The sequence below is a fragment of the Camponotus vicinus genome, unplaced genomic scaffold, assembly GCF_025532165.1.
Source record: "Camponotus vicinus isolate PSW18456_S1 unplaced genomic scaffold, iyCamVici1.0 SCAF_1, whole genome shotgun sequence".
NCBI lineage: Eukaryota > Metazoa > Arthropoda > Insecta > Hymenoptera > Formicidae > Camponotus > Camponotus vicinus.
The window spans coordinates 21596097-21619129 of NW_028141945.1; the positions used below are offsets into that span (position 1 = coordinate 21596097).

The 23033-nt window shown below is 33.5% G+C and overlaps 1 protein-coding gene across 8 annotated transcripts in view; it reads left to right on the forward strand.

Moving 5' to 3' along the window:
• The window catches only part of Sap47 (Synapse-associated protein 47kD), a 125871-nt gene that overhangs the window by 84535 nt on the left and 18303 nt on the right, over window positions 1-23033 (forward strand). For all 8 annotated transcript variants that reach the window (XM_083078424.1, XM_083078425.1, XM_083078423.1 and 5 more), the window contains 3 exons: window positions 13831-13971; window positions 21208-21347; window positions 22620-22777. In XM_083078424.1, coding sequence (XP_082934550.1) covers window positions 13831-13971; window positions 21208-21347; window positions 22620-22777 — 439 coding nt within the window. The remainder of the gene's footprint in view (window positions 1-13830; window positions 13972-21207; window positions 21348-22619; window positions 22778-23033) is intronic.

Consider the following 23033-nt stretch of genomic DNA (forward strand, 5'->3'; position numbering starts at 1 on the left):
AAATCGTAAAGAACGCCAAAGGGAAGTCGTTTATTCCTGAATCTCTCGGGTTTCTCTTCTATTTCGACTTTTTTTAGGAAACTAGAATTTCACGATATGATTTTACACACAACTCACACACATCTCGACACTGGACACGATTTCGATTTCTAGGAGAAAAATAAAAGAAAGACTCTCACGTACACGAACTGTCCCGATAAAAGTCATGCTTTCTTCATCAAATCAAATCGTTTCTCTCACGAGCATCGTCTCTTCCACAGCTCTGGTAATCGCTTGTGTTTATCAACTATTGACTCGACAGTTTGATCGATATCTGCAGACGTGTCTTGAATGCGTCCAGGACAAGAGACGTCCAAGATTAAAAGAGCGCCAACAATCTCGCAAGGAAAAAGAAAGACTTCTTTACGGCATTGCATCCTAGTTGCACGCTAAATCGAGCGCATCATTTCGTCGATGTTGTGATGACCTCGGCAATAAATATACGCAGTTGATTGCTCTCTTTCATTTCGAATCTCTGATAAATGTCACTCGATATCGTACGTAGTCAATAATTTCTCAATGTAAATTTTGATGCATACATTTGTATATGTTATTTATATGTATTATAAATATATAAGAAATGTGTCAAATTTCAAGTTTTACAAATTAAATAAATTGCGATGCATAATAATAGTATTGAAAGAGTTAAAACTGTAGTGATTAAGAAAAATTAAATATAGTTTAAATAGAATTGTATTATATTTATTTAATATTATTTAATATTTATTTAATATTAATACATAAATAGTAATTTAATTATAATTAATAAATACAATAAATATTAAAAATTTATTGTTTTTAAACTTTTTAAATTTAACACAGTTTTCTATCATAACAAATAGGTCTGCGACTTTGCGTATGTGTACATTTATACATTATTTGACTCGCTTTACCGTTTATAAATAAGTCACATCTATCCGTTAAAGACTAGTCGATCTTTGTCTTCGGAGATGTTGAGTTGTCTCCATTCGTCTCCTCGGCTCGTCATTGTCTTCGATGCCTGGAAGTAAGTCTTAATTTCGTAGTTTTAACTTCTTATCTTTTTAAGTTTTATTTCTTCTTGACTCTATGTTCAGTTTATATTTATTTAAATTATTTTTTCAAAAATTGACATTAAAATCTTTTCAACCTCTTAATTTTTCATGTTGAATTTTAGTACTTATTTCTATCTTTGTTCATATTAGTTTACATTATTTATTTAACTTATTTCACTTTTTGTTCTTTATTTTTACATAGGCATCGTCAAGATAATGAGATACCGAGACATTTATTATTACTTTAGACGGCACCCTTTGTAATTGACTCCGATATAAAACACTTTTGTTATTTTTTTTATCACATCATCACATTTGCGCTGAAGATGACCCAAAAATAGGGTCGAAACTTCGCTATTCTTTCTTTGTATTTTGTTTCATGCTTATTTGATTGTATAATAAATAAATGTGTTATAACATCGACACTCGACTCGTATTGCCATTAAAACTGATTTGTTTAATTTTATATTTCGAGTCTTATACTTTTTATTAATTGTTTTTTAAATTTATTTATTATTTAGTTTCTGATATATTTAATTATGCCTATTATTTTTAATATTTTAATATTTAATATTTTATATAATTATTTATAATTTATTTATAGTTTTTGATATAAAGTTTAATAATAATAAATTAGGTAACATGTACACATTTATTTTTTTTTATATGCATAGAATTATTGATTGATGATATTAAATTTCATTTATTTTAATAAATAATATTGGGAGCGAATATTTAAAAATAATTTTTTGCATCCATCGTTTTTTGCATCATGCACTTTATCCCGCATTAGAATCCTTTAGCGTTCGATTTTTTTGGTTCCTTTTGCATTCTTAATGACTTAATCTTTCCGCATAGGATAGCTCTTTCTTGGCGCAGGTATTTGCCAATGCCTATCGTATGCGAATCACGTTTTACCTGTAACACGTGACTGTGATACGAATTTTTTTACGCTGCATAATCTGTTTTCCGCTCTTTCACGACCATATCGTGATTAAAATTATTTTAAGGTCGCCCTTTCGCTCGGCGAATCCGGTAATAGATTTTCACGACGATATCGGATAAAGGAAAAGAAGATTCGAGTATCGCGAACGCGAGAATTTTTTACTATGGCGTTGAAGATGATCAGTTATTTCTTCTATCGTGATAGATCGATCGAGAAAAGCGAATGGAAATTTATGCTGAATTTGATTGAAAAGAGTTGAGATTAAAATGAGATATACGGCAAAATCCTGACAAATTCCAGACGATATAATTGTATGTATGTGTGTGTGTGTGTGTGTGTGTGTGTGTGTGTGTGTGTGTGTGTGTGTGTGTGTGTGTGTGTGTGTGTGTGTGTGTGTACAGAGTGTCCCATTTTAATGTCCCACCCCAAATAACTTTCTTATTTTTAATTTTAGAAAAAGATGTTTCAGACAAAAGTTGTATGGTTTCAAGGGGGACATAAGGTGGTGTCATTAGTTTGACCTTGAATAGTTGCTTCAAGGTCACATAAAGGTCACCTTCAATTTTTTAAATGGAACTGCTTATTTTTTATTACATATTCTTGTAGCTTATCTCGAGAGCTTTTCAAAACACTATAATTAAGTTAGTTTTCGTTAAGTATTTTCCGAGTTATAAGGCTTGAAATCGTTTCTTAATTTTACATAAACCGTAAAATATCTTGTAAAATATTCATTTATATATATATATATATATATATATATATATATATCTTACTAAATTATTTTTTTTTTACCTTTCTACGGAGAAGATATAAGTTTCCGCGAGATATCGTAGATATCTATCCTCTTTTGAGAAAGTAGAAATAACTGAAATATTCCAAGGAAGTAAAAAGAAGGAAGCAGATTTCAATTATTATCTTTCTCGTAGGAAATTTACAGGGAATGAGTTCTTAGAGACGGTAAAATTATATTGTGCAAAATTACGTCGCGATGAAAGGAAGTTTTTATAATAAAAAACTATCGGGTATTTTATATATTATATATATTATTAAATTTTCACGATGAATGGTATTTAATAATAAATATTGCATGTTTATCGCAATCTTATTGCGATAATTATTTCTTAAAAGTTACATAATTTCGAAGAGAAAGAAGTTTTGGCTTCGTGGGGCGATTCTAATTCGTTATTTATGACGATTCATTTTTATCGCCGTTTCAGGTACACGTTTAATCCTTGTGTATTGTGATGCAGATTTTTTTCAGAAATAACTTTTGAGAGAGAGAGAGAGAAAGAGTGAGAAATCGTCTGATATACTATAATCCGATTAGATAGTTTTTATTCAGTTTTATAATATCATCAATCAATCATTTTTTCGCGCGTGTAAGAGAAGTTCTTTAATTTATTGTTAAATTTTGCAATAAATGTAATTGAATATGTCAGAAACTATAAATAAATTATAAATCTAAAAAGTTTTAAAAAAATATTAAATTTTTAATATCTTACATCTATTAATTATAATCTCTTAATTATAATTAAATGACTCTAATTATATCTATTAATATTTAATAGATATAACAGAGCTGTATTTAAACTATCTAATTTCTTTTAATTGTTGCAGTTTTAACCCTTTTAATCCTATTAATAAAATGTACAAAACAACTTTCAGCGATTTTCCGCACACGTCGAAATAAGCCATAAATCAAATTCGCGACGGTATATTAAAGGTGTGAAAACGATTACTGCTAGATGAATGGGAATTGATTCTGGATAAAATTGCTGAGAAATTGATTTGCCACTTTTTTGTGTGTTACGTATTTACCGAGAGAATAAATTTAATTTATCGTGAAAAATTGATAGAATAAGAATTTATTTTGAATGAAATTATGGGAGATTGATCGGCACTTAACACTATACGTTGGAATAGTATAACTCTTAAGCGACGAATTAGTCTCGTAGTGACGTAAAACGACAGCGGAACAAAAAAATCCTCTCCATGGAGGGTTTAATTCCAGATCTCGATGTATAACGATTACAAACGTCTCTCGCTGATTTATTAAATAGTTCCGTTGTTTGTTTTACGTTCGCCTTCGTGCTAACGATAAATCCGATACGAGTTAGTTTCTTAATTCTCTCCTATATTATAATTACTGTACTTATATCTACAGTTAGTTTCTTATTTCTCTCCTATATTATAGATAATTACTATACTTATATCTTATATAATAAATACTCAACTTTTAATGTTAAATATTCTAAAATTAGAACTCGGTTTTAATCTTGATAATGAGAAAACCGGAATCTATTAAAGATTTAATAATGAATATATTTTTTAATTATATATTTATATTATATTATTTTTATATTTATATTTTATATTTAATTATATTATATATTATAAATTATATATTTAATTATATCATATAACTTCTCTGGGATATTTAGTATGTATTTCTATCGATAAAGTTGATATAATATTATATTATTTAATTTTCAATGCTAAATATTCTTACAATTAGAGCATCTTATTTTTACAATTAGTTTTAATTTTAATACTGAGGAAATCGAAATATTAAAAATATAATAATGAATATATTTTATTATATATTGATTATACATTTTTTTATTATATTATTTTTATATCGAATAACTTCTGGACAGTTGATGTATATTTCTCTCTATAAAGTGGAATAATATAGAGTCCACTAGTAAAAAAAATACTAAAGAAATAGGCCGATGTAAAAATATTTATTTCACATATTTCCACAAATAATGCTAATGAAAATTCAGAACAATTGAAATAAAGTCTATTCGTTGTCCATTCGTCTGTACTCTAATCTAAAGTATCTAAAGCTAAAGCAATCAATCTTCTCTTTTTAATTGGCATAAAGTTACCATCTTCATCGCTCGAAATATTTGGAAGTACTACTTCAATGAAAAAGAAAAAAACCGCATAAAATGAGAATGGAAGCTGAGTATAAAAAGTCTGCGTAAACAAAGGGAGTTTACTATGTATAAAAACAACTCGCATAAAAAAATACTGTGTAAATCGAGGGATGAGTGTATGCGTGTCTGTGTAAATATATGTGTGTGTGTACACACACACACACACACACACACACACATATATATATATTAATATTTAATTGTGCGATATTTATGTTTGTCTTAAGTAAATGGAATCGTACGTATATACAAACACACACACACACACACATATGCATTGTGACCGTTAATTCTTTAAGGGCTAATGATTTTACGTGGCCGGTGTTTTTGGCCCACGGCACACCTTCGGCGCGATCTCCTTACATAACAAAAAAAAACGTTTCTCTCCAAAATCAAATATATGGGCGCCAGGTGCGGTAATCCGCACCGCTCTATAAAATTTACCGTATCGGCAGTACACAAAGAATGCAAAATTCTCAGAAAAATCGCGACGGACGCTCGACTAGCCCCGTCTCGAAATTGGCAGAGGGGGGGAGTCCGTGTTAACAGTTCACAAGGAAGGATCGAGAATACAGGGTGGCTGCAAATAAAACATAATATTATAATAACAAGAATTAATATATTTAACATATGAATAAATTTTGATGACAGACAGATTCGTGTAGATGCAAAGCGGTTTTATAATATTGATTATCCGATTATTAGCCGGCAGCGACGGGCCGGCATTCGAGCGCGATCACCGCGGTATCATATGTCACGCGGCAGAAAAAAAGTATACAAGAAAAGTCCCGGAATTCCGCGCTAAACGAGACTTGTTAGAGTTTCGGCAGCTACGAATCCCCAAATAACTTTTAATAATGAGCACCGCGGTGTCGACTCCTTTAATGACATCCGTCGTGCGCGAATAGAAATAATTAATTATAATAACGGATCTACCCGCCGCACACGCAGTTAACAGAAGCGAATATAGATGCGAACCGATTATACAGATCTGCCGCTTCAACGAAAAAAATTTAGCGACTAGTAACGTATCTAACAGGAACAGTTGAATCGAGACACGAAAAACTATCAATAACAATAAAGTATCAAATGACTTGAGCCTCGGAAATATGCGAGCCGATGCCGCGACGTATTTGTCGGTTATTGGATATCGCAATCGCCTTTGTGGATGAGCTCGGTTACAGTACTTTTAACAGACAAAGTTTTACAGCTAACAGTAATAATTGTACAAATAAACATTTACAGTGACTGTCGGCGCGCAACTGGGAGAGAGGGCACTTAATTTTACGAAAGCTCGAACAAAGTCTTTCGGCCGGCCGTCGTACTCTAAGACGCAAATATCGAGAACGCAGAAAAGGAATTTCACAATTAATTTAATGACGGCAGCTATACGGCACCGACATTGTTCGAGCTAATTCTACCTGAATTATTTAACAAAGACGGCCAGATGGGGTCGACGCTTGTCTCACCGGTGACTCCTGGCGGTTCTCCGTGCTCTCGGCATCCACGTGTCGGATCGGTGATTTTGGGCCGTCGTTCCCTTCGCCGGTCCGCCGAACAGTGGCGAGCGGAAGGCCCGTCGAAATCACGCTAGCAAATTAATGCGTAACTAGGCCACCTGTGGCGCTTCCGCAACCCTCAGGATCGTCGTGTGGCCCATTTAATCCTGCCGCCTTCAGGGCTGTACATGTGCTTGTCGCACCCCGTTTCCTCTTTTATTTTCCATAATTCCTCTCGTCGAGGCCCGTCAGGAGGGATACTTTCGGCAGCCACTCGCCGTTATTTAGAATGTTCTTCTTTAGCGCTGTTCCGGCCGAGATGACTCCGACTCGGGGTCTCAGCGTCAGTTTTCGTCCGCTGGTTGGCCTTCCCCTCAATTGTTCCCCGTACCTGCTGGGCATGTGAATGTTTACAGGGGCGGCAGCGGTAGTCTTAGGTGGACTTTATTATTGACGCAATTAAATAATAATACTTAGCTTGGCGTGTTCCTTTTAGTCGGCGCCTCCGCTCGCCCGTTTCCTTGTATCCTGTACTCCTTCCTCAATTTTGAGCCACCGGATGAGATCCCGTCAGCGTTTCCCATCGTGCCCGCTCTTAAGCCTAATCTTAACGCTAACAAATAAATTTGTACGCACGGAAGGCGAGTATAATCTCGCCTCCAATAGCCGCTCTCTCCCTAAATTAGGGGAGAACGAGGGCCCAAATTCATTCTTGGTCGGATCTCGCGATCCTTGTGACGGACCGTCAAGCGTCACGTCACAGCATATAATCGCATAGGTGTTACAAACTGTGTTTATTTATTTCCTCGGTTTTGCCACGGACATAACAGGACAGTACACTTGCGCAGGCTTCCTTGGAATCTAACGGAGGCCATTTCGAGCATTTGCTATAGCAAGTGTACTGTCCTATTATGTCCGTGGCAAAACCGAGGAAATAAATAAACACAGTTTTGTAACACCTATGCGATTTGACGTGATAATTTCTCCAGCTATTGCAGGAAAACTTCGAACCGTCGTAACTCCAGAAGCAAGCGTTTCCGACCCCATGTTTATGGGACCTTTTCTGCTTGTTTAGGTCCCTGGAACTTATTCACAAAGTTTGTACAGACCATTCAGGGACACCCTGTATATATATATATATATATATATATATACAGGGTAATTCATATAAAGTGACCGATGTGAATATTAACTAAAGTTGAAGAGCTATAAAAAAATTTTTATACCAAAAGATGTTTGACACAAAAGGGGACATCGTATGGTACAAACGATATTTTTATAGATGAAGGCATTAAGGAGATTTCAAGATCAACTTAATTTTTTTAAATGGAACCCCCTATTTTTTATTACATATTCTTGTAGCTCTTCTCGAGAGCTTTCTAAAACACTATAATTAAGTTAGTTTTCATTAAGTATTTCGAGTTATGAGGCTTGAAATCATTTCTTAATTTTACATAAACCGTAAAATATCTTGTAAAATATTCATTTTTCGATTATCTTACCTTAATACTTTTACGTAGAAAATAATGAGAGGAATCAATTGGTGTAAAGAAAACACATAGTTATTTTTAAGAAAAAATATGTAATTGTTAATTGCAAATTACATATTTTTTCTTCGAAACAACTATATGTTTTCTTTACACCAATTGATTCCTCTCATTATTTTCTACGTAAAAGTATTAAGGTAAGATAATCGAAAAATGAATATTTTACAAGATATTTTACGGTTTATGTAAAATTAAGAAATGATTTCAAGCCTCATAACTCGGAAAGTACTTAATGAAAACTAACTTAATTATAGTGTTTTAGAAAGCTCTCGAGATGAGCTACAAGAATATGTAATAAAAAATAGGGGGTTCCATTTTAAAAAATTAAGTTGATCTTGAAATATCCTTAATGCTTTCATCTATAAAAATATCGTTTGTACCATACGATGTCCCCCTCTGTGTCAAACATCTTTTGGTATAAAAATTTTTTCATAGCTCTTCAACTTTAGCTAATATTCACATCGGTCACTTTATATGAATCACCCTGTATATATGTGTGTGTGTGTGTGTGTGTGTGTGTGTGTGTGTGCGCGTGTGCGCGTGTGTGGGTGTGTGTGTGTGTGTGTGTGTAATTTTATGATTAAGAATAATTACATATAGTACGATAAGAAGAGTCATATATTACAGTGGCGTGTATGCCAGAGCGTAAATATGTATATTTTTCACGGATATTATAAAAGTTCGACAGTCAATAATTAGAATGAGGAATAGATTCTAATGTCAAAACTTTATATTATATGAATTAAATTATTACAATATATAATTAATAGAATAAGTATAATAAAAAAGTAAAATCTTTCAAAATTTATAAATGAACAAAGTATTTGTTGTATTTGTATGCAAAAAAAATTAAGTTATTTTCGTTTATCTGTATTGAAGGGAAAAAACGATATAAGAAAATTGAAAATAGATTTCAATATATTCATAAATTGATTCCAATATATTCATAAATTAATATTCGAAATTTTTATCGTACATTTACTGTTGGCAAAATCGACCTGCGAATACTTATATTCGTTTATTTCGACGGTTCTTCGCAGTTTTTTGCGTATTTTGCGATCATACATGATTCATTTATTAATTTCATTAGTTTTCCTTAAATAATTAATTATAATAAAATATAAGAATAATAAAATTAAGAGGCAAGAAATTTTGAAAAGAACATAATCTTAATAAGAAAAATATCATCGCAGCGCAGATATGTATATGTATAAATAATGAAGAAAGTAAAAAAAATAAGAAAGTAAAAAATTTCGTTACAATAATATTGAAATAACATTATAAAATAGTAATAAAATAGTAATATAATAGTAATATAATAGTAATATATTATAAAATAGTAATATAACAGTAATATAATATGATAGTATATAATAGTAATAAAATACTTATATTACTCAACCGTCACTATATGTGTATTAAATTCTTATAATTAGAGCTTTATTTTAATCTTGATGAAAAAATAGGAATATTAAAGATCTAACAATGAACATATTTTTTTCTATTATTTATTTTTATTATTTTTATATTGAGTAATTTCTCTGGGACGCTTGATGTATATTTCTGTCCGTATATCGATATAGCCAGGAGTATAACAATCAATGCTACTCTGCGGTTTGAAGATATAAGGACGAGTGTTCTATATCCTGAACACATATGACATTTCCTTCCCAATCCTCGTGTTTCTTGTTCTCGTTTCAAGATTACGCTGATATTTCGTTATATTTTATATACCTCTGTATTTTTAAATAAAACAGATATTTGCGTGATTCTGTGCATTATAAAAATCAAGCAGATAAGCATAAATTATAAAATAATTTAAAATAGCAGCGACTTCACGAACGCGAGAATAAATAATTTTATTATTTCATAGCACTTTGCGTTTATCTACTCGTTTATAATTTTCTCTTCATTCTCAACTGCGTTTTTTGCATCCAACATGCATTCCTTTTTTTTGCTTCGTGTTTCGCTTTTTGCGCGTACCAAAAGCAAGGTGAAAAAAGTCAAACCATCCATTAGCGGTTTTTGAGTAAATAATTATTCTCGTAATGCAAAATATTAAAATCTAAATTAATCTTGATTTATTTGTTTTTTTATCTCTAAATAAGAATGATTGAAATTAGGTTTTTTATATATTTTTATTTCTTATTATTTGTATAATCTATGAATATTTTATTTTAATTACATATATACATATGTAGATTGAATATTGGTTCACAATGAAATTTCCGGATGAACAGTTATGCGAAAAAATGGATGATGTCACTCAATTAATACGGATTGACAATAAAAATGATTAGAAGATTGTGATTGTTTTGAACAATTTAATGCTCAATATTTCTATTCAAAAATAAATTCAGTAAAAGAAAAGTACAATTGTTTATTCAGAAAAGACTTTAAATCGTTCTGAATTTTTACGAAATATTTTTGAAACATTTTATCGCAGAAATTTATATATATCTATATTTTTTCACAATTATTTTATACGCAATTTCTGAAAAATATACGCATGTAATTTTTCGCGAACTCAGCTAATGGTTTCGTTTGTTCTGGACGAATGTCCAGTAGGAGGAAGATTTATAGACACCTTTACCCGGAATAAATGAAACCAACTCTCGTTAATCACGACTCTTGACTGCTGCAAACGGAAATAATCGAAATTGGATAATTTAGAAAAAAAAAGTGAGTCATATCTGGTCCTCGAGATATTCGCATTTACGTTCATCCACGAAACATTCGTTTTGCGTTGTCGTTCATGCGCCGTCAATTCGTCCGCGCAACACATTTATCAATAAATTTTTATACTACTCGCGATAGACAACAATTTCCTTCTATCATGCAAATTGTTCATATTTTTCACAATTGATTTTACAATTAAACGTGGTTTATGACAGGATATCTACTATCTGGAAAAACATAGAGAATTTGGAATTCTTAGGGATTTTTTTATATCTGAAAAAATCAGGGAATTCTAATGAAATTTTATCGCAATTCAAGGAATTTTTCTTTGACAATTTTGCTCTTATACTATTGTAACCGGCAAGCTAATTGAATTATGTGTTTAAAATCTATTATAAGCATATATATATATATATATATATATATATATATATATATATGCTGAAATATATATATATATATATATATTTCTGTATTTATATATTAAATCTCGTAACACAGAATATAGAATAGTTCACATTTTTATTGTAATTTTTACCGATAAAAATTAAAAAATGTTATGCAGATGAAAAATACTTATGTTACGGAAGCTATTCAATTTTTTTCAGTCAATTGTTAAGTGTCAAATTTACATTGTAAGCAAGTCACTTGCAATTATTCTTACATTGTAAGCAAGAGTCACTTGAAACTTAAGTGACTCTTTATTTTTCCATATGAGTAAAAAATATTAGAAGATTAGAAAACTTATTTTAGAAAGTTGCATCAAAAAATGTCTAGAAAAATTCTTTTTATCTGAAATTTCAAATAAAAGAACCTAAAAGATCCGGAAATTTTCAGGAAGATCAGGAATCAAGATCAGGAAATTTTTTTTTATAAAATTTGAATGGACATTTTGCATAAGAGAAAACTAAGAAAAGGAGGCCAAAAAGATAGAAAAGCTTCATTTTTTCGAAAAAAGTTTCGCGATGCTCGATTAAAGCGACAAAATGACGCTATCGATCCTCTCCATTAAGAATGTTCATACAGGAAATGGAATATATTGTCGCTGTGCGGTAAATGCACCGCGAATCCGGCAAGCTTCATTGATCCATGCTTGATCTCGTGCTGCAAGAAACTCCTTCCTTGTTCTCAGCACTTCCTCTGACCTCGTATTTCCATCGCATTCAGCGTATTGTATTCTTTATGTTGCCAATTCGGGTCCCACTTTTTGCACACTTTTTGCACACTTTTTTTTAAGTTGAAGAAAGAAAGAGTAATCAGCAATTCATTAGCGGCTTTCGAATAATTAATTCTGAAAAATCCTAGATTTTATAAGTCAATCTTAATATATTTATATTTTCTCACGTATATAACAAGGTGTCTACTTCCTGGAAAAAAATATGGAAATATTTACAGATTGAAATATTTACAGATTTCCTTTGTATCTGGAAAAATCAGAAAATTTTCATGGAATTTTATTTGAATTTCAGGGAAATTTAATAAAAATTCTTCTTATATGACAATTTTGTATATTATAAAATTATTCTTACATTGTAAGCAAGTCAATATTATGTTTAAGATATATTTATCTTTATATATTTATATATTTTTATATATTTATTTTATATTTATCTTTGTTTACATTGAATATTTCTTAACAAAATATTAAATATACACTAAATATTTTTTATTGTAATTTTTAATGATGAAGAAATGAAAATGTGCAAATGAAAAATGTTTACCTTATGAAAACAATTTTTTCCAATAGATTTGCAAATCTAGCACTTGAAGTTAACTTGACTCTGTGTTTTTCCTTCGTATGAATAAAAAAATATAAGAAAAAACACAATTAAAAAAAACTTATTTTAGAAAATTGATTAAAAAATCTTTAAAATATATTCTTTATCTGAAATTTTGAATAAAAATATCTAAAACATCAGGGATCTTTTATTTTTTTTAGAAAACTTGAATAGATATCATGTATAAGGATGAGCGAGAATAGAGAATTTTTATATATTTTTATATCTTTGCGCGCATATAATTACTTTCGGACGATATAAAAAATTCTAATTTATTCATAGAACTAAAAGGTACTCTAAAAATCAGCTACATTTATGCAAATTGTTTTCTCATAAAAATCCATTCCTCCTTTTTTTTAAAAGAGAAAAAAAATAGTTTCTATTATATTGCGTGTGTATGTGTGTACATGTGCGCGTTCATACGGAGATATGCGTATTTTCAACACTAAATAACTCGCAAATGAAAACGAATTCATGGCAGCAAATGACAGGATGTCATTCGTGTGATAATAAGTTCTCACGAGGAATGAAGTGAAAAATATATCGCGCACCGGTTATTTCCATCGCGTAAAAGCTTTCGCGTTAATAACGAGAACCGTCGATTATCAAAATGCGCTTTATTCTCATTCATGCGAATCTCTGTTCGAGTCCTCTATGATCAGAATTGGCCAAAAAAGTCCGATGAGTAGAAAAAACCACGATGAATTTTTACTGCGGACTTTAACCAATAAAATAAATTGACAAAAATAAAAAAAATATAACTAATATGTGACACTAAAATATATTTATATAACTTTACGTAAAAAGATATTTTTGATTTAATTATTTTTTGTTTTAATTAATAGCTCATATCATATAATCATTACAGATTTAAAAAAAAGGAATTTTAATTTAATAATAAAGTTTTTTTTAATTCAAATTAATATGTAAAATTTTTTAAAATAAGAACTTTGGATATATATATATATATATATATATATATATATATATATAATTAAATTTTACATTAATCTTTAGTTTAGTAAAAAAATAATAACAAAATTAAAAATTTTTATCGAAATATATATCTGGTTTGTGTTTACCTTTCAATCTCTTCTAGCAAAAAATTAATTATTTGCTACGTTGACTCCTAATCTATTACAGATTTTATTTTGAATAAAGCTTAAATTAAAAAACACTTCCTCAATTAACGAATATTGATGAGAAGATTTTTTTATTCATGTTAACATTTTTAACGGAAAGGATTAATCTTTATCGGTTTTTCCGAAAAGTACCGGTTTTGTACCATTGGATTTTATCTAAAAAAATGTGAAATTTTGCTAACTTCGTCTGCAATATATCAACGGAATGAATCTTTCTATTTCAGAGGCTGATCGCTGAACTCAACAAGGAACAGGAGGCCTTCATTGCCAGTAAGCAGATGGGCGAGAAGGGCGAGGCTGTTGCACCGTGGGTCGGCGCACCGAATGAAGACGCGCTACGCGAGGAGTGCTTGTCACTTTCAACCGTGAGTGATTTCCGGTTTCATTTTCCGTTATATGTAAAGACTCGGGAGAGCTTTGAGATATTTAAGAAACTTCCTGTATCTCGCAGTTCTTGTGATGCGCTACAATTTTCTCTTCAAAATCATGCCTTTGTCACGAACTTACTAGGGAACTTCGCGAATTCGGATTTCTTGATTTTAATATAAACTTTGCGTACATAATTATATAAAGGGTAAATGGATGAAATTTGAAAAAAAGTTTAAAAATTTTTATAATTAATTCTGAAAAACGGGAACGTCCCGTTTGACCACGTTGCGATTGACCATAACCAATTATGTCGACCTGTGCCTAGAATAACGAGCAACGATTGATCAATCAGAGAGTTCTATTTTGAATTGGCCAATTGGCGACGTGGACAATCGGGTAACACCCCTGAAAAATTGTTCTAAAAGATGGAACCATGTTTTATCAGGAATATTCCCGGAAAATATCCAGTAAATAAATTATACTCTCGGAAAAGATCTTGAAAAACTGGTATTCTCAGAGATTTTTGTTTTACCTTGAAAAATCAGGGAATTCTGTCGTGAAATTTTATTGGAACGAAAGGAATTTAATAAAAATTGATTTAATTTTGTGTTAAACATTTATGTATCTAAACAAGTTTAGTTTTGAAACTCTGAAGATTACTTTAATAGCTTAAAAACTTGAGAAATCTATTCTTTTACAATATTTAAATTTTAAAATTTTATGCGATTTTATTGATTTTATTTTTTTTATCAATCTTTTGTGTTGATTTTATCATTTTATATGATTTACACTAAAAATATTTTTCTTATATTTAATAATATAACCTAAACTATCCTAAACTTCTCCTTCCCCGTTTCCTCCCTTACCATATACCCCGGTGTGCACCAGTCTACCCCTAACGTCCACCTAATCCATCTTTCCTGCATTGCCTCCACCTCTTTCCATTCCCTCCACCCCCATATTTCTGCACCAAACTCCATTACCGTTCTTACCAACCTTTCACACAGCCAAATTCTTCTTTTCCAATCTCCCGTAAACCTCCTTTTACCTAGCCCCACACCTGTCTTATCACTGCCCCTGCCTTTCTTACCCTGTCTTTCACATGCGCCTCCTGTCCTCCGTTCCTTTGCATCTTATATCCTAAATATGTGAATTCCTTCACCTCCTCTATCTCTTTCCCCTTCCATCTCCACTTTGCCGTCTTCCTCCTCCCTCCTCCTTTTCTAAACCTCATAACTTTCGTTTTCCCCACATTTACCTCTAACCTTTTCCTATCCATATACCCCTCTAATTTCCCTAACATGTGTGCCATCCCCTCTTCATTTTCTGACAACAGCACCATGTCATTCGCATATGCCAAGCAATAAATTTTTTCCTCTCCTAATTTCACCCCTCCCCATCCACCCCTTCTCAACACCTCCTCCACATCCGCTAAAACTAGATTGAATAAATACGGACTCATTGGACATCCCTGCCTCACTCCTCTTGCTGTCCAAAAATTCTCTCCTAGTTTCTCTCCTACCCTCACTCTACTCCTTGTCTCCCTATATACCTCTTCTATCCTAATCCTTAATCCTTCCCTAACCCCTCTCCCCCTCATTGCATCCACCAACACTTCCCTGTCCACTGAATCAAACGCCGCCTTTAGATCCACAAACGTCGCCACCACCATTCCACCTTTCCGCTTTAGCTGCCTATTCACCAGAAAATTTAAAACATAAATATTGTCTATTATTCCCATCCCCTTCCTGAAACCTGTCTGATTCTGAGGTACCATGTCTTTTTCCTCCATCTCCTCCTTCAACCTCTCCGTTAACACCCCCACATATATTTTGTATAGCGTTGGCATCAACGTTACCCCTCTATAGTCCTCTACCTTCTCTCCTGCCCCCTTTTTCACTAAAGGAACAATTATTCCATCCTTCCACTGCTCCGGCCACCCTTCTCCCCTCCAAACCCTGTTACAGAAGCCCCAGATCCATTCATCTATCCTTTCGCCCCCACACTTCCATACTTCATTTGGCACCCCGTCCGCCCCCGCCGCCTTCCCCTTTTTTAACTTCTCCAAAACATACCTTATCTCACTTCTCCTCAGATCCTCTTCTCCATCCTCTGCCCTTCCTCCCTTCCCTCCTCTTAACACCCTACTTTCTACCCCTCCTAACAACTTCATAAAGTACTCTCTCCATTCTTTCCCTTCTATCCCCTCATTTACCCCTTTTCTCCTTTTCCTCTCCTTATTAACTATCCCCCATACCTCCCCTTCCGTCCCTACTTTCTGCGCCTCTTTAATCCATCTCTCGTTTTCCTCCTCTCTTTTCCTTTTACATAGCAACTTGTATTCCACTCTTTCCTTCCTATACCTTTTCCCCTCCCCTCCCCTTTTCCTCCACTCTCTTAATGTTCTCCTCACTTCTCTCCTTTTACCCTCACATTCTTCATCCCACCATCCTACCCTTTTCCTCCTCCCACTTTCTCTTTCCCCCTCCTTCAATTTCTCTCCTATCTTCCCTATTTTCATTTCCAGCTCTTCATCAACTCCCTTATCTCTCATTAATTCCCAGTCTATCTCCTCTCTTATTTTTTCCCCTCCTCCTGTTGTACATCTCCCCCCCCTTCTTTCTTTACTTCCCCACCCTCTCCCCTTTGCCCTTTCTCCTTTTCCTTCTAAAAATACTACCACTGGATGATGATCCGACTCCACGCTATCCCCTACTTCCATCCTGACCACCCTTTTCCTTACCTTTTCCTCCCCTACCACATAATCAATCACTGTTTCTCCTCTTCCCCCGGTATATGTAAATTCCCCCTCTTCGTCCCCTTCCACCATTCCGTTCAGTATTCCCCATCCCCTTTTTTCTAGTCCCCCTATCAATTTCCTTCCTTCTTCATTAACCTTTCCATCTTTTGATTTTCTTACTCTTCCTTTCTCCTCGCCCTCCTCTACACCTCCTCCCAACTTCCCCGTCCTCGCGTTAAAGTCACCCCCTATTATTGTCCATTTGCTTTCCTCCTGCTCCTCTAGCCATCCCTCCAACGCTTCTAGCTTTTCCTTCATATCTCCCTTCACATACACTCCTACTATCCTCCATCTTTCTTCGCCCACCCATACTTCTACTGCCAACACCCCTTCCTCTTTTTCCTCTACTTCAATAACCGAGACTACTCCCCCCTCCTCTTTTACTCCAATAATTATCCCCCCCATCGGTCTTCCTTTTTTACTCTTTTTCTTCGCTAATTGTCTCTCCCACCTATAACCCTTTGGTAACATCCGCTTTACCCTGTCCCAGCCTTTCCCATCAACCCAAGTTTCCACCATTACTACAATCTCCCATCTCTTAATTTCTTTCCAAAACCTTTCCTCCTTATTCTTTACCCCCGCTACATTCCAGAAGCCTACTTTCCACCCCTCTCTTCCTCTATCCCCTTTCCTCCCTCCCTCTCCTTTTCTTTCGCCCTCACTCCTATCCTTTTCCCTCTCTTTCCTCTTCGTTTTTCTTCCCCCTTCATCTCTATTCTCCCCCTCATAATCTATTCTAACATCTTCAGCTCCCCATTTACTACCTCTCCTTTCCCCTTATCCATTTCTTCTCCCCTTAATTCCCCCTTCCAGTTCCTAAGTCTCCCCTCCTCTTCGTCCCATCTCCACCAACACTCATTGATTCTGATTTTTCCGTACCCTGTCCATACCTTATTGCCTTTTTCCCTTTCTTCCTCCGCTATTTCCCCAATTCTCCATTTCATCCTCCTCTCAGCCCACGTTAGATCGTCATCTATTCTGATCTTTTTCCCCTTTAGCTCCTTCTTTTTCTCCATCACCTGTCTCTTCTGCTCCCTGCTTCCTAGCCTTACCACCACCATTTCCCCTTCCCCCCCTCTTTCCCCCTAATCCTCCTAATCCACTCAATCTTTACCTCCGCCCCTATGGCCTCAAACACTTTCTTCACCCTCACTTCCGGCTCTCCTGTTCCCCCCTCCAATCTACGAATCACTATGTTGTTCCTCCTTTCTTCTCTTTCCTTTAGTTCTATCTTCCTACCTATTCCTTTCATCTTATCTACTGTCGTTTCATCCAGGCCTATGCAACCTCCTATACTTCCCACCCCCACTCCCTCTGCTTCTTTCTCCCTTTCCCCCAATCTGGTTTCTAGCTCTTTTATTTTTCTTTCCATGGTCTCCATCTTTAACCCTATCTCCTTCTTTTCCTCTCTCCACTCCTTATCCCTTTGCAATATCTCTAACCTCAAATTCCTAAACTCCTCACAAAATTTCTCCATCATTTTTTCCCCCATCTCATTTATCATTTTACCTATTTCCTCCTTCTCCAACCACATCCCCTCTTCCCGCAACCTCTCCGACCTTCTACTCCTCCTTAACGTCCACTCATCCTCCTCCTTTTCCTCATCTCCTGCCCCCTCCCTTTTCCTCTTTAGGAAGTCCTCAATACATCCTGTACTACCTCTCCTTTCCTTGCCCAGCTCCTCTATCTTCTTTGGCCTTCCTACTTTTTTCCTTCCCTCTTCCCCCCCCAATCTTCTCTCCTCACCCTCTTTTAATTTTCCCTCTCTACCGTCATCCTCCATCTCTTTTCCGTTCTTCACTATTCAAATTCTATCACTACCTAGAACTATCTTCCGCTATCCTACCTTGCTTCTTACAGACTCTATGGCCTAAGCGAACTGTCCCCGCCGACAGCGCCTTCCCTAGTGTCTTTCCTAGTGACTCTGCACCTGCCTTCTACTCTCTGCACCCGTTTCCTACACTCCCGTCTCCACGTGCCACCCTACCGCCTAACCTCACTGCCTCTTTCCTTCTGTATTTTCTCTTTAGCCTCCACTCCCCTTTCCTCCGCTTCCTCCTTCGCCACTCTTCTCTTTCTCCCTTGCAGCCCACGCCACACTCTCAGATTCTCCTCTCACTCTGACCGTTACTTTCTTACAATTCTCTGACCGCACACTCTCACACCTGTCACTCACACACTCTCCGGAACCGGAAGCCTAAAATATATTTATAAAAAACGTGAAATTTTTTATGTTTAAAATATATTTTAAAATATATTTTATTTATGTTAAACAATCATAAAATAAATAAATTTATTTTAAAATTGCATCTAAAAATACTTTAATTCTGTCTGAAATTTTGAATAAAAGCACCTGGAAAATCATGAAATTCTTAGGGAATTTATTTACAAGATTTGAGTATACATCCTTTATATTTACAATACTTTTCTCGATATATTTTTAAAATTAATCGAGATTTATTATAAATATTTTATACAAAAATTTTATTGTAAATATATCTCTATTTACTACGCCAATAAAATTTTGAAAGAAATTTAAAGAAAAATAATTTTTTAAAATATTATAATTAAAAAAATTTATAAAATTATTTTGTTTTATTTTTTTTAATTTATTGGCTTTAAATAAAAGTGTTCATATGATAAAAATTTTTTAATAACTTGAATAATTTTTGAAATATATCGAGAAAATCCGAAAGAGTTTACATTACTTATGAAATTTTATCTCTTCAAATCGTTTTTCAAAACTTTTAAATTTTTAAATTCATCCATACCTCTTTTACACATGCAAAGTTTCATTAAAATCAGAATTTTTGGATTTGTGAAATTCTTTTGTTAAGTAAAAGTAATCTAGTTCGCTAATTTCTTTGCTCTCTATAAAAAAAAGTTGGTATTATAAGAAACACATCTTTGAAAGTCTAGAAAATTCTTAAATTTAAGTATAGATCAAAATTTTTAATTCGAAAGTAACGCGAATGCAATATAATATATATCAACAATTAATCTTCCAAACAAACATTGATCTCTATTAATCTAGTATCCTTTTACGAAAAATCGAGCTCGGATATAGTGCATAGTTAAGTGTTGCTCCTACTCTTTAATAAGGAAAATAATATTAAAGATGGGGATAGTAGCTTGGCATTAACCTAGCACCCTCACTTTCGAAAAATACTCATAAAGATTCGCAAATCGAAAAACAAATACATGAGAATTTGATGCTAATTATTTGCTCAAAGATACTGCAAATAGATTTTGAAAACATTAAATTTTTAAAAGTACATCATCATGACATATTATACACATTATTATACATATTATTATAAAAATGAAATTAAAAATGAGTAGCTAACAACATCAGCTTGTTAAAATTATTTCCTACATTAAATACTCGCAAAAAAAACTATTTCCTAATTAATTGCTCATAATATAATTAAAAAAATCAATCTAAAGAAGTGGCAGTGCTAGTTTATTTACAAAAAAGAGTAAAATATATCAACGCAATTAATTGCTGCTATTATTAAGAATATCTTGATTTTATCGTTAAAATCCGAATTCTTTTAATTCTTGATAGTCGCGTTGTACATTTTCTCGCACGTGAGTTTTTTAAATATAATTAAATATCTTTTTTTTTAATAGAATGTTTTTGATTAAATTTCTGCACTATCGCACATTGCATAAGATTATCTTTATCAAATTTGAATTTAATGTTTGTATTTGAGTGTGCAATGTGCGAGCGAATTCTGACAAAACATTGTTATCAAATTTTGTCGCGCAAAAGATTTTCATCGTAAGATGAGTTTATCAGTTGTGCATCACAAAGATATCGGATTTACATTTTCAACTGTTACACCATACAAAGGAATGATCGGTTTTTTTCTGTATTTCCATTTCAGTATATTTTCCCTTCGTTTAACAATTTTGTGTTTGTAGTAAATCAAAACCGATTGTTAGTAAAAATACTGCAACATTTGATACGTGTTGGAAATTGTAAAACTTCTTTTTTGGGATCGTTTTTACACATTTTTGAAACTTGAAAATTTACACGATATCCAAACCATGCAAAATCTTGCGGAAAAAAGAGACGAAAAAGTGTTTTAATAAAGAGAAAATGACACAAAAATCGTGAGATTTTTTTAAAAATAAAGACGTGATCAAACATCGCCTCTCTTTTAATGGGAAAAAAATTTCATTACTAAAACGCGATTTTAATAATTCCTTCCTAACTCAAAACTGCTCGTAGCAATTACGGGAGGAAATTTTCCTCTCGGATGCTTTTCCTGTTTATTCATGCCCGTAGCGGCGTTTTGCTGTTTATTTATGCAACGTTGCAGAGGATTAAGTGTCACGAATTTGGCGTATGGCTTTAAACGAGTCGACCGGATTAAACGGGGTCTTTTACCCTATCATGGATCTTTTACCCTATCATGGATTTCAGGATCGACGTAATTTCGTGAGAGCGCCACCACCAGGGGTAGAATTCGCTTGGGACTTCGAGGCAGTTCAGCCAATGGCACAGGCCACTCTCGCTCTGGATCCGAATCTTGAGGCCATGAGGTTCGAGCTTGTGCCGAAAGTGTAAGTAATAATGTGTGTGTAGTGGTTTCTTATTTTCTCATTTCACTTATTTAATATCGAATATGAAAATTCTCAGAATTTTTGCGCGATTCTTCCGATCAGTCGTCGTTATTTCATGAATGTAATTTTATTTATGTTATAATTTTTTAAATTAATTAATACATGAAAGTATAATGACACAAGGAACAAAAGCTATTGTTTGAATTTCGTTTACTCGAAATTAATAATTCTGCAGCATTATTCTTCCATTTTTATCGCGCTTTTCATAAAATTGTATTGTAATCACACGACGTGGCGTGTAATAACGAAAAAAAACTGATGAAAATGTTTATTTTGATTATTAAATCATCGACAAGTAGAAGTTCAGTAAATAAAAATGTGATTGATTGATTGACTGATGAGAGTAGCGTTTTCGAAGAGGACGGGATCATTTTCAATTTATTTTATGAAAAACAATTCAGTAATGAAATTACAATGCAATATTTGACATAAATAAAATGCATTATATTACGTCCGCGAAATTATTTTTCGAACGAAATAATTAGATCGATCGCACTGCTTCAAACAACAAATGTTTCCGAGAGGCCTTCGGAAATATGTATGTATATAGGGTGGTCCGTAAATACGTGGTGAAAATTAAGTAAGTCAATCCTTAGATGATTTTTTTTGTGAAGAAAAGTGTGATATATACTTTTTTCATAAACGGTTTAGTTCCGGAGATACAAAAAGGTGTTCAATAAAAAAATTATATTTTTTTTAAATCTCGAAAACAGTTCAAATGAAAAATTCTGGTATCATTAAAGATGTACAAGTGATTATTGAAATTGAAATTTTGACAGAAAGAGATGAAAAATTTCAAGAAATTTTAAGAAAATTGTTTTTAAAAAAACATTTTTGTGGAATATTCTATAGTTTTGAAAGCTATTTAGACAAAAGAGTAAAGAAATATATATAAACTTTTCTTCATGAAATTATTTATACATTATTTTTTTAATAATTTTTTTAATTTTCGGAATGTACCTAAAGACTACTTTAGTAATCATAATAATTAGCCTATTAAGGATCATGAGTACGAAATATACGAGTATATTGTTGTTGTCGAGAGTTATTCTCGGCGAATTAATTGGCTCGCTTTCGTTAATTAAATATAATGCCGAGACATTAATTAACGCCCGTTCGATTATTCAGAATTTGATTTCTTGATTCTGAAAATTCGTCCGTCAGACATTTCTTGATTTCTCGATTCTGAGAATTCGTCTGTCCTTGCGACAGTATATCCGAGGAGAACTTCTGGCGCAACTACTTCTACCGGGTGTCCCTGCTGCGCCAGGGGTATGAGCTAAACGCGATGGCCAGCAGCCAGCAGCAGTCGGAGAGCAATTCCAATCAAACCCTCGCCAGCACCACCGACAGCATCGATCACACTCAAGGTGACTCGTCGTTTGTTTTCCTCCTTTCTTCTCTCGTTACGTAGTACAGCTTCCGTAGCTTACGTTACTTGGGCTCGCATTGACACTGCGACGCGTGATTAGATTCTTGAGGGTGCGTCAACACGCTTCCTCTTGGTTACTGATTCCGGCGCACGCAGCTTCCTGTATAGAGTCGAAGGGGATGTTCTTCATGCCGCTCAAAATGGAGATACTAACGAGTCGAGAGAGTCGACAAAAAACATGTAACATAGGTGTG